General features: G+C 23.9%; 1 protein-coding gene across 1 annotated transcript in view; it reads right to left on the bottom strand.

Moving 5' to 3' along the window:
* Positions 1 to 10608, bottom strand: part of LOC117168100 (heat shock 70 kDa protein cognate 5-like) — a 33590-nt gene that overhangs the window by 14476 nt on the left and 8506 nt on the right. The window contains exons 6-7 of the mRNA XM_033353477.1: positions 5478 to 5640; positions 416 to 872 (exon numbers count right to left, since the gene is read on the bottom strand). Coding sequence (XP_033209368.1) covers positions 416 to 872; positions 5478 to 5640 — 620 coding nt within the window. The remainder of the gene's footprint in view (positions 1 to 415; positions 873 to 5477; positions 5641 to 10608) is intronic.

Here is a 10608-nt window from a genome sequence, read left to right as displayed (position 1 = left end):
TAGTCCGTTTAGCGTGCAATCGACTCGGGATACTTATAAGATAATACCATGATTTTTTCAGATTTTTTGGTCCAAAAATAAATTAGGCCAAAAACCGGCCTTTTCGACCCTCCCCCTTTCCTTTAAGAATATTTTGAATGATTCTGCACTGAAAACGCGTAAATTATTTACTCAAAAAAATGTATTTAATTGCTAAAATGGCTTTTAATTATTATTCAATAATGGGTACACTGACTAATTTCAGAAGAATTTTTCGCGCAATACAAATATTGTACTTTTAAGTATATTGAATTTAAAACGAAAAGGGGAAAATGTTTGAGAATAGGAGAAAAGGGAGAATTTGAAGAAAAAATGGGAAACTAAGCAAACAAGGGAAAAGTCTGTGACGGTTAAAGAATTGAGAAGAAATATTTACCGAGAGAAAGAGGCGTGACATCAAGAAGCAGAACATCCGTGACATCTCCAGCGAGGACACCACCTTGAATAGCAGCACCGACGGCAACAGCCTCATCCGGATTAACCGCTTTCGACGGCTGTCTTCCAAAGAGCTCTTGAACCGTTTGCTGGACTTTGGGAACTCGAGTCATGCCACCAACCAAAAGAACATCTCCGATGTCTGATTTGTTGACTTCCGCGTCCGAAAGAGCCTTTTGGCAGGGCTGAATTGTCCGCTTAATCAAATCACCGACCAGACTTTCGAATTTGCTTCGTGAAAGTTTGAGATTTAAATGTTTCGGGCCACTTGCATCCATCGTGAGATAAGGCAAATTAATATCGGTTTGCAATGAACTTGAGAGCTCAATCTTTGCCTTTTCTGAAGCTTCCTTCAGACGTTGCATCGCCATCGCATCCTTCGTTACGTCGATGCCTTGCTACAAAATTAATCGCCAACAATTGTTTCAACTAATTTCAAAAGAAAACATTTCAGTTTTTGAAACTAAAGCCTACAAGTTTGCTTTTTTTTTTTAATTTACAGGATGGCCGTTTTATTAGAAGAAATAAATTCCCGGTTTTACGGTCAATGAAATTTAAAAAATCAAACAATAAAGATAAAAAAATTTTCATTTAAAGTAATAAAAACTGAGCTGCAAATTAAAGCACTCAAAGTGGAACTGTTGAATTTCGAACTTTTAAAATTAAAGTTTAAAATGGAAGGTACTAACATTTTTCAATATAAAAAAATAGAAATCTACGTTATCATTTTCAATGCTCTATATTATTAAATTAAATATCTGTCAAAATCAATTGCCTTTTTTTTCTACATTTTTTAGGAAATTCTGCAAATTTTAGAAAATTTCCTTAAAACTGTGACGTATTCATAACAATTGAACATTTATTATATGTAGACGAAATATGAGTAATTTTAAGGAATATGTAGAAGTTTTGAAAATATTTTAAGAAAATAATAAAAAATGTTTTAAAAGATTGACAAAATTTTCAAAAACAATTTTGGAAGATTTTAAGGAAACTTTTTAAAATTTGCATGCTAATTTGTACAAATGTTTATTTGTAAATTATTTTTCAAACATATTCTATGGCATATTCTATGTCAAACAATTTAGTTTTAAATTGTTTGGTTTTAAATATTTGATTTTTAATTTATGCGTCTTAAATAGACATTCAAATATTGCTTAATATTCAATAATTAATCTTTTTCTTAATTCAAAAATTAATTGGGTTAAAAAATGAATAATTTAGACTAAAGATTGAAAAAATATTTTAAATTTAGACTTTCAAATTGAAACTAATTAATTTTTAACGTTAAAATCTCAAAAAATATTAAAATATGTAAAAAACTGTCAAAATCGAACTTGACAGATTTTCCTTCCTGAAATTTGTAAAATTCCCGAGCAAAAAATAAATCCACTGTCTTTTTGGTAGAAAAACCATATCTTTTATTAAAAACTCGCCTTTTTCGGGTAAAATATTTAACTTTTTTTGTAAAAAATAAGTTTTTTTTTTCTCTAAATGCCTCAAATTCAACAATTGTTTGAAATAATTTTTTTTTTGAAAATGCATATTTTTAGGTTGATGCTCAATCCTTAAGTTGGAGATTCTTCTTTCTGGTTAAATTTTTTTTTTCAAGATTCAACTAGTTTTTGAAGTATTTGTATTTTTATTTTGTTTGAAATATCTTTTTTTTTAGACCACATGCATATTTTATTGAAAACTTCTTTTAATTGTTTTAATTAATCGTTTTAACTAAAATTTAAATGATTTAATTTTTGGTTTCAAATTTATATTTTGGAGTTGAAAACACACTTATTCTGTTGAATATTCATGTATTATGTTGAACTTTTGTTTTTTATGGTATGAAATTAATCTTCTTGGTTGAAAATTGATCTTTTTCATTGAAAATTAATTTTTTGTTAATAATTAAACTATTTGATTCAAATTCAACCATTTGATAGAAACTTCAAATTTTTGTTTGAAAATTCATGTATTTTCTTAAGAATTCATCTTCTTCGTAAAAAAATCCATTTTTTTGTTTGTTAACAATTGAACAATCGAAAAATCCTTCTTTTTTTTTAAATTCCTTTAACTGCAAATTTAATGATTCCATTTTTTGTTTAAAATTTATATTTTAGACTTAAAAAGTAATGTTTTTCGTTGAAAGTTCATGTATTTTTTTGAAAATTCGTCTTTTATATATATATTCAAGATTTAAAAAATATAACTCTAAATCTACTAACATTTTTCAACTGAACGATCTTAAATTGAAAGTAGTTCAAGTGTCAAATAAAAATGTTTAAACTTTCATAAAATATAGAGTTCAATCATTTGCAATGCTCTAAATTAAAGAATCAATCAATGAATTAAATTTGTTTTCAAAATTACATCAATTTAAACATATTTGAAGCTAGAAATATTAAACATTTTACATATTGTTTTACATTTTTTCAAATTTCAAATTGTTTTTTTAATTGTTTTAGAATTTCTTAAAATACTAAAATTTTCTTCAAATCTTCCACATTCATTTTAGATAATTTTGTGAATCTTTTTAAATATTTTCTTAAAATTAATTTTTCAGAATAAAAAATCACTTTAAATTATACTACGAAATATATGTTGTTCTTCTAAAGTATTTTTAAATTCTTGAAAAGTTACTAAATTTTTTGTTCGGAATCTGCCAATATCTATCTACGTAGTCACGTAAACTTTGTTTAAAGTATTTTAAATCATTTCAAAATTGTAATTAATTTTGAATTTTTTCAAAAACTAGAAATATGTCTTCAATTTACTAGAATTTTTTCTAAGAATAATGAGTGTTACATTTTTATTTATACATCAAAATTCAACAGTCTGACAAATAAAATTTTTTAAAATAACACCATTAAAATTGCAACATTCAAAGTTTAGTTTTTAATATTTAATTTATAATTAATGATTTTAAATTGATAGTCAGATATTTCTAAATATTAAATGATTGCTCAATTGCTTATTTAAAAAATTTCAAATTGAATTGTTTAAAAATGAAATATTTTAGACTCAAATACTATTTAAAATTTAATAAAAAGCCTTTAATTATGAATATATTATTTTGAAGTTATTTTAAAATTGAAAACAGGCGTTTAGATTTATTTAACTAATGAGACTTTCCAAGTAAAATAATTTAATTTTTACTTAAAAATCGGGAAATTCTAAAATTGTGAACTGATTCTGGAGCGCCTTGTAAAATCAATTATAATTCACTTTTTAAATCTTCAAGTACAATTAAATTTTAAAAATCATTCATTAATGGTATAATTGAAAAATATAAAAATTTAACTAATTATTTCTAAAAAACGATTGAAATTATAGTGAGACTGATTTTTTTCTAAAAATTTGTAAAATTCTCGGTGAAAAAATAAATTTACTATTATTTTCCGGTCTCACAAAATTCTTGGTCATACAATTTTTAAAGTATTGAAAATAAATTAAATTTTTATTAAAAATAAAATAAATTAATAAGACCCAATAAAAAACCAAACTACATTTGGTTTAAAGTTCATTCTTCTCGGTTGAAAAGTCTACTATTAAATTTTGCATTAAGAATTTGTATTTTTTTTAATAAAAATGTTATTGTTTGGTTCAAAATTGCATTATTTTGTTGTAAATTCAGCAATTTTATTAAAAATTAATTCTTCTGGGTAGAAAATATAAATGTTTTGTTGAAAATTCGTCTTTTTGGCTGCATAATTCAACAATTTGATTTAAATTTTGTTATCTTTCTTGACTGTCAATTTTTTTTGTGCAAATGTATCTATTTCTGTAGAAATGGAAATTCAACTCTTCTGTAGAAAATTCATATTTCTAACTCGAAAATTAAACAATTTAGTAGAAATTTTAACTATTTGGTATAACTTCAACTATTTGTAACAAAATTAAAGTGTTTTTTGAAAAATTAATTTTTCTTAATAAAAATGTAACTACAACATTTTTGATTAAAAATTGATCCCTTTTTACTTTAAAAATTCAACTACTCATAAAAAATGTTGGAAATAAAAAATACATAAACATGACAATAATTAAATAAAACTGAACTAATATCACACCTTTAGATGAAAAAGTAAGTTTATTGATTGATAATTCGACTATTTGGTAGAAAATACATTTATTTAGTTGACAATTCGTATTTTTTTGATAGAAAAGTCTTTTATAAAAATTAAAAATGCAATTGTATCGTTGAAAATTGATCGGCTTTAGTTAAGTAATAAAGTATTTCGTTAAAAAATCGTACTTTGTTGTTATATTTAACTTTTCTTTATTTAAAATAAAAATATTTTTTGGTTCAACCTTAACTTTTAATCCCAAAACCTTACAATTTTAGCAAAAAAGTTCATAGCTGAATTGCTTTTCGTTTCTATTATTTTAGATAATAGATGCTATAAAAAAATACAATTTTATTGGAAAAATATTTTATTTATATTTGAATTTAAAAATTGCACGAATAAAAAAAATCGAGCGATTAAAGCATTTATTAATTTGTATTTCATTACAAAGTTATTTTTAAAATAGAAGAATTTCCCCTCTTTTCGCAAAAAAATTCCCACAATACAAAAATTTAATTCCGAATAAATCAAAATTTAAATGGCCTTTTTGACGTCCAAAATTCAAATGTAGCTACGAAGTTCGTGGAAATAAAATAAATACAAAAATCCAACGATGAAATTTGAACTATAAATTTAAAAACAGTTTGAATGCAAGATATTTTTTAAATAAATTTTTTATCAATGCTTTTCGATTAATTAAAGAAATAAATTATTACGAGAAAAAAAGGAAGGAGTTTTAAAGATTGACACCTTTCCCTCTTATTTTATTATTATTATTATTATTATTATTATTTAATTTGAATGGAGATTGTCTTGGCCTAATTTGATAACTGGATCCTTTTTTTAATTTCCAAGAATTTCGCGATTCAGGTACTAATTTCTAATTATTCATTTTTATTTTAAATAGTTAAAAATAGTTTAAATAAATTAATCTTTGAAACTTACGTCTTTCTTGAATTCAGATACTAGGTAATTAACTAAAGCATTGTCGAAATCTTCTCCGCCCAAAAATGTGTCTCCATTTGTGGACTTGACTTCGAAAACTCCCTTTTGAATTTCCAGGATGGAAATATCGAAGGTACCACCTCCCAAGTCGTAGACCGCGATGCTAGGAATTTTAATTTTCTGATTAATAAAGCAGTGATGAAATTAACTTTCACACAAGGTGTGTCTCGACTGATTTCAGCCCAAAAAGGACTTACACCTCTTGTTATTTTTTTCTTTCTAATCTCATTTCTGTGGTACTCTCCACGGTCATTTTGAAACCCAAAAGAAAAAATACCTAGCTGTATTTTTAAATAACCTTGATTTTTTCTTTTTCTTTAAAGATTCTTTTGTACATTTTCGTGGAAATAACTCCAAAGTGGAGTTTCTTTGACTTGAATTCTGTGATTTGGAATCCAAAAAAGGCTCTAAGTGCTGAATACTCAGAAAATTTTAAAATGAATTCAAAAGAATTTGATGAAATGCCTGATAGTTTAAAGTGAGGTTGAAAGACTTCAGTATCAAATAAATCAAAACTTTTAAGAATTACATTTTAAAAATCCATTAAAATAAAAGTAGAATTGAGTAAATTTACCAGAATTCAAGTTTATTACAAAAATTCCAGAGAATTCCAAAGAATTTAAGGTAAATTAATAAGAATACAGGGGGAATTCCAGAAAATAATTTCAAATTTTTGAAACAGGGTGGCCGTTTTAATCGACGAAATAAATTCCCGGTCATTTCCCAGTTCGTAAACATTTGTCACGGTCAATTAAATTTAAAAAATGGAACACTAAAGCTAAAAAAATTCCACTTGAGGTAATAAAAACTGAGCTGCAAATGAAAGCACTCAAAGTGGAACTGTTAAACTTTGAACTTTTAAAATTGAAATTTAAAAGTTTTTAATTAAAAAAATTTGTGTTCAAGTGCTCAATAATATACGCGTATAAAAATAAAAGGCACTAACATTTTTCAATATAAAAATATATAAATTCACGTTATCATTTTTAATGCTCTAAATTAAAAAATCAATGAATAAAATTTAAAAATTTTTAAATTACATAATTTTAAGGAATTTTAAGCTAGAAACATTATATAATGAAAAATTGTTTTTTTTTTTTAACTGAATACCTTAAATTAGAAATTCAATTATTTTCTTTTGAAATAGTTTAAACATCCTTGGAAAGCTTCAAAATTTTATTTCAAAATCTTGAGAAATCTAGAAGTTGTTTCAAATTTGTTTTAAATTTAAAATTATTTTGGAAATTTTTTCAAAACTTCTAAATATCTATCAAGATTAATTTAATTTTTTATACGATTTTCAGAAAATCCTGCAAATTTTATAGAACTTCTTTACAATTTGAATGTATAAATAACAATTGAACATTTATTATTTGTAGGCGAAATTTGAGTAATTTTAAGAGATATGTAGAAGTTTTGAAAAGATTAAAACTTAATGTAAAACTTGGAATGATGATATCCTGATATAAAACAAAACGTAGTTTTTCGCAAATTTTAAACAAAAAAATTAGATTCTTTTCAAAAATTGTGAAAGATTTAACAAAAAAATTTCAAAAAAGATTCAAGAAGATTTTAAGAAAACTTTCTAAAATTTGCATGATAATTTTTAATCTTTTTAAAACTCTTAAATATCTCTTAAAATTACTCAAATTTTTTCTACAAATGTTCATTTGTAAATTATACATCAAAATTTAAAAATTTCACTCACAAATTAAGCATTTTTCAAATACAACAATTAAAATTGTACCATTCAAAGTTTAAAGGCTCTTCGAAATTTCAACGATTCCAGACTTTCTATGTCAAAGAATTCAATTAAAGATTCTTTACTTTTAAATATTTGGTTTCAATTTACTTGTCTTAAATAAAAATTCAAATATTGCTAAATATTAAATAATTAATTTTTTTTTTAATTATAAATTTCAAATTGAGTGCGTTAAAAAATGAATATTTTAGACTGAAACAATATTTTTAATTTAACAAAATCCTTTAATTAAGAATATATTATTATGAAGTTATTTTTAAGTTGACAATAGTTTATAAACTTTCAGTCACACGTTCATATTTGTTTAATGACTAAAACTTTCAAATTGAAACAATTTAAGTTTTAACGTTAAAATCTGAAAATTTTTGTAAGTTTTTGTGCAATTTTCACGACTTAAAGTACAGATAAATTTAAAAAAATGTATTTATTTATTAAATAAAAATGGTTTTTGTCCAATGTTTTTAACAACAAATGCTTTTATTTTTTTTATTTGTTCAAGTCTTTAAGAAATCATTAAAAAATTCTTTAAATTAAAAATGTAAGCTTAAAGATAAAAATATTTGAAATAAAAAAATGTTGAATTATGCATTGTAAGCTGAATAATAGCATAATTGAAAAACATAACAATTCAACTAATTATTTAAAAACTATTGAAATCGAACGTGGACAGATTTTTCTACTACAAATTTCTAAAATTCCCGGTTTTCCGGTCTCAAAAAAAAATTCAGGGCAAATTCTAAATGAATTGCAAAAATTATTTTAAAATCTCTTGAAATCCTACAAAATCATTGAAATCCTCGAAAATCTTATAAAAGCCCTTGAAATATTTTTAAATATCCTAGAACCTTAAATTTTCTGTAAAATACTTCCATATCTTCCGAAATTTGTTAAACTCGCATTCAGTTTTTTAAAATCTTTTTAAATTATTAAGACTCTTGAAAATCACTTGAAATTTCATGAATCTCTTGAAGATTTCTTGGAATATTAAAAAATTTCCTAAAGTTTCCTTTAAATCTTTACAATATCCTCAAATATTTTTAAATCCGATTAAATTATTTAAATCCATTTAAAATTTCTTTCTCACCTTTTTAAATAACCTACAATATTTAAAAACTTTTGAACATTTTTTAAGTTGTTGAAAATGTCCAGGTGAATTAAAAAAAATTCCAAAGAATTAAGGATAGGTAAACAGGAATTCGGGGTGAATTCCGAAAAATCATTTTAAATCTCTTCAAATTTTTGAAAGTACTACTTTCTAACCAAGGAAGTGACTAATGACAACAAAACAATTTAAAGTTTGTTAAAAAGAATTCAAATGAATTAGAAGAAATTTAAGTACAAAAAATTCCAATAATTACAATAAAATTTGATTAATTTAGAGAAATTTAAGGGAAACGAGAAGAATTCGATGAAATTCATTAAAAAATCAAACAGAATTTTAAAAAATCAATCAAATTTCGATATTGGGTAAAATTGAGTAAATAAATTCTTTGAAATCCATAAAAATATTACAGAATCCCGTGAAATTACATAAATTCTGATGATACTTCCTGAAAATCCGAAAAAATTATGGAAATACCTTGAGAGCCTTTAAACACAATAAAATCATTGAAATGCTCGAAAATCTTATAAAATCCCTTGGAATCTTTTAAAATATACTATTGGGAATGGTCTACCATTTCGCCACCTGGTGCCAAAAACTGGAACTAGAAAGAGTAGGTACAATTTTACAGTTGTGCATTAATTTTTGCATAAAAGTGTTTTTTCGATTGTTTTGTGACGTATAAAACAATGATTGAAAACTAAAAACAAATCTTCATAAAATAACAAATATTTTCAGATCGAATTTCCATCTTATACAGTCAAAAAACACATTTTGGACAAATAGGTTTTAAAAAAAAACAACGATTATTTCACTATTTCATGTAAGTTTCAAGGAATTTAAGTTTAAATAAACATTAATTAGTGTATACAGCGAAAAGAAATGTTCCAGATAAAAATTTAATGAATTGTAGAGTAACACTAAACTAAACACTTCTTATTATATTATACCGTGGGGTATTTACACCGAAATTCCTTGAATTTATTTATAGAATAAAATGCGTTCACGTGTTATTTATAAATCGAAGTTCAACAATTTGACTTACAAATTAAGTTTTTTTTTAATAGAACAATTAAAATCTGACGTTCAAAATTTAGTTTTTAATAATTTACTATAATTACTGATTTTAAATAGTCAGATATTTCTAAATATTAAGTAATTCTTATTTTTCTTAATTAAAAAATGAATGGTTTAAAAGTTGAATATTTCAGACTCTAATAATATGTGAAGTTTAACAAAAGCTTTTAATTATGAATATATTATTTTAAGGTTATTTTAAAATTGAAATATTTTACATAATTTTTAACGTTAGCAACTGGAAATTCTAAAATTGCGAACTGATTTCGAATCGTCCCATAAAATAAATTATTATTCACTTTTTAAATCTTCAAGAACAATTAAAAAAATCATTATTAATTTATTTTCACAGTTGATCAGCTGAAAACGTTTTTTTTTTCTTCTAAAATCTTCGATTTCAAACGCTTCTAATTTCTAATGGCTTAAGTCTTTAAAACTGCATTTTAAAATTCTTTAAAATAAAATGTATACTAACAATTAAAATATAAAATTTTAAATTTGTCAAAGTGGACGTTTTTGGAAAAGCGCATTCTAAACTGAATATCATAATAAACATTTTTATGCGCAAATCAAAATTCTTTTTAGTTCGGATTTTTCGTCACCAGGTGGCGCATCGCAGTTTAACTATTCCCAATAACTTTACATTTCCTGTAAAATCCTTCCATACCTTCCAAACAAATTTTAATTTGCATGTAATTTTTTAAAATCCCTTAACATTATTAAGACCCTCGGAAATCCCTTGAAATGTATTAAATCATTTGAAAATTCCTTGGAATATTTAAAAATTTTCTACAATTTCTTTTAAATCTTTATAATGTCCTCAAATATTTCGAATTATTTAAAATCCCATTAAATTATTCAAATCCATTAGGAAATAAATTTTTAAATTAAAAAAAATCCAGAGAATTAAGTAGAATTGGCGCCTTACGAGAAACTTCAATTCTCTTGAATAAATTCTTTGAAATCCACTAAAATATTATTAAATATATTACGATATTTCCTGAAATCCTGGAAAATTGATTAAAATACCACTTAAACCCCAGAAAACCATTGAAATCCTTGAAAATCTAATAAAATCCATTGGAAACTTTTAAAATATCCTATAACCTTACATTTCCTGTAAAATCCTT

This window comes from Belonocnema kinseyi, chromosome 2 (assembly GCF_010883055.1).
Source record: "Belonocnema kinseyi isolate 2016_QV_RU_SX_M_011 chromosome 2, B_treatae_v1, whole genome shotgun sequence".
Classification (NCBI taxonomy): Eukaryota; Metazoa; Arthropoda; class Insecta; order Hymenoptera; family Cynipidae; genus Belonocnema; species Belonocnema kinseyi.
Note: the sequence above shows the minus strand (reverse complement) of the source record. Positions and strands in the feature narration are given on the sequence as shown.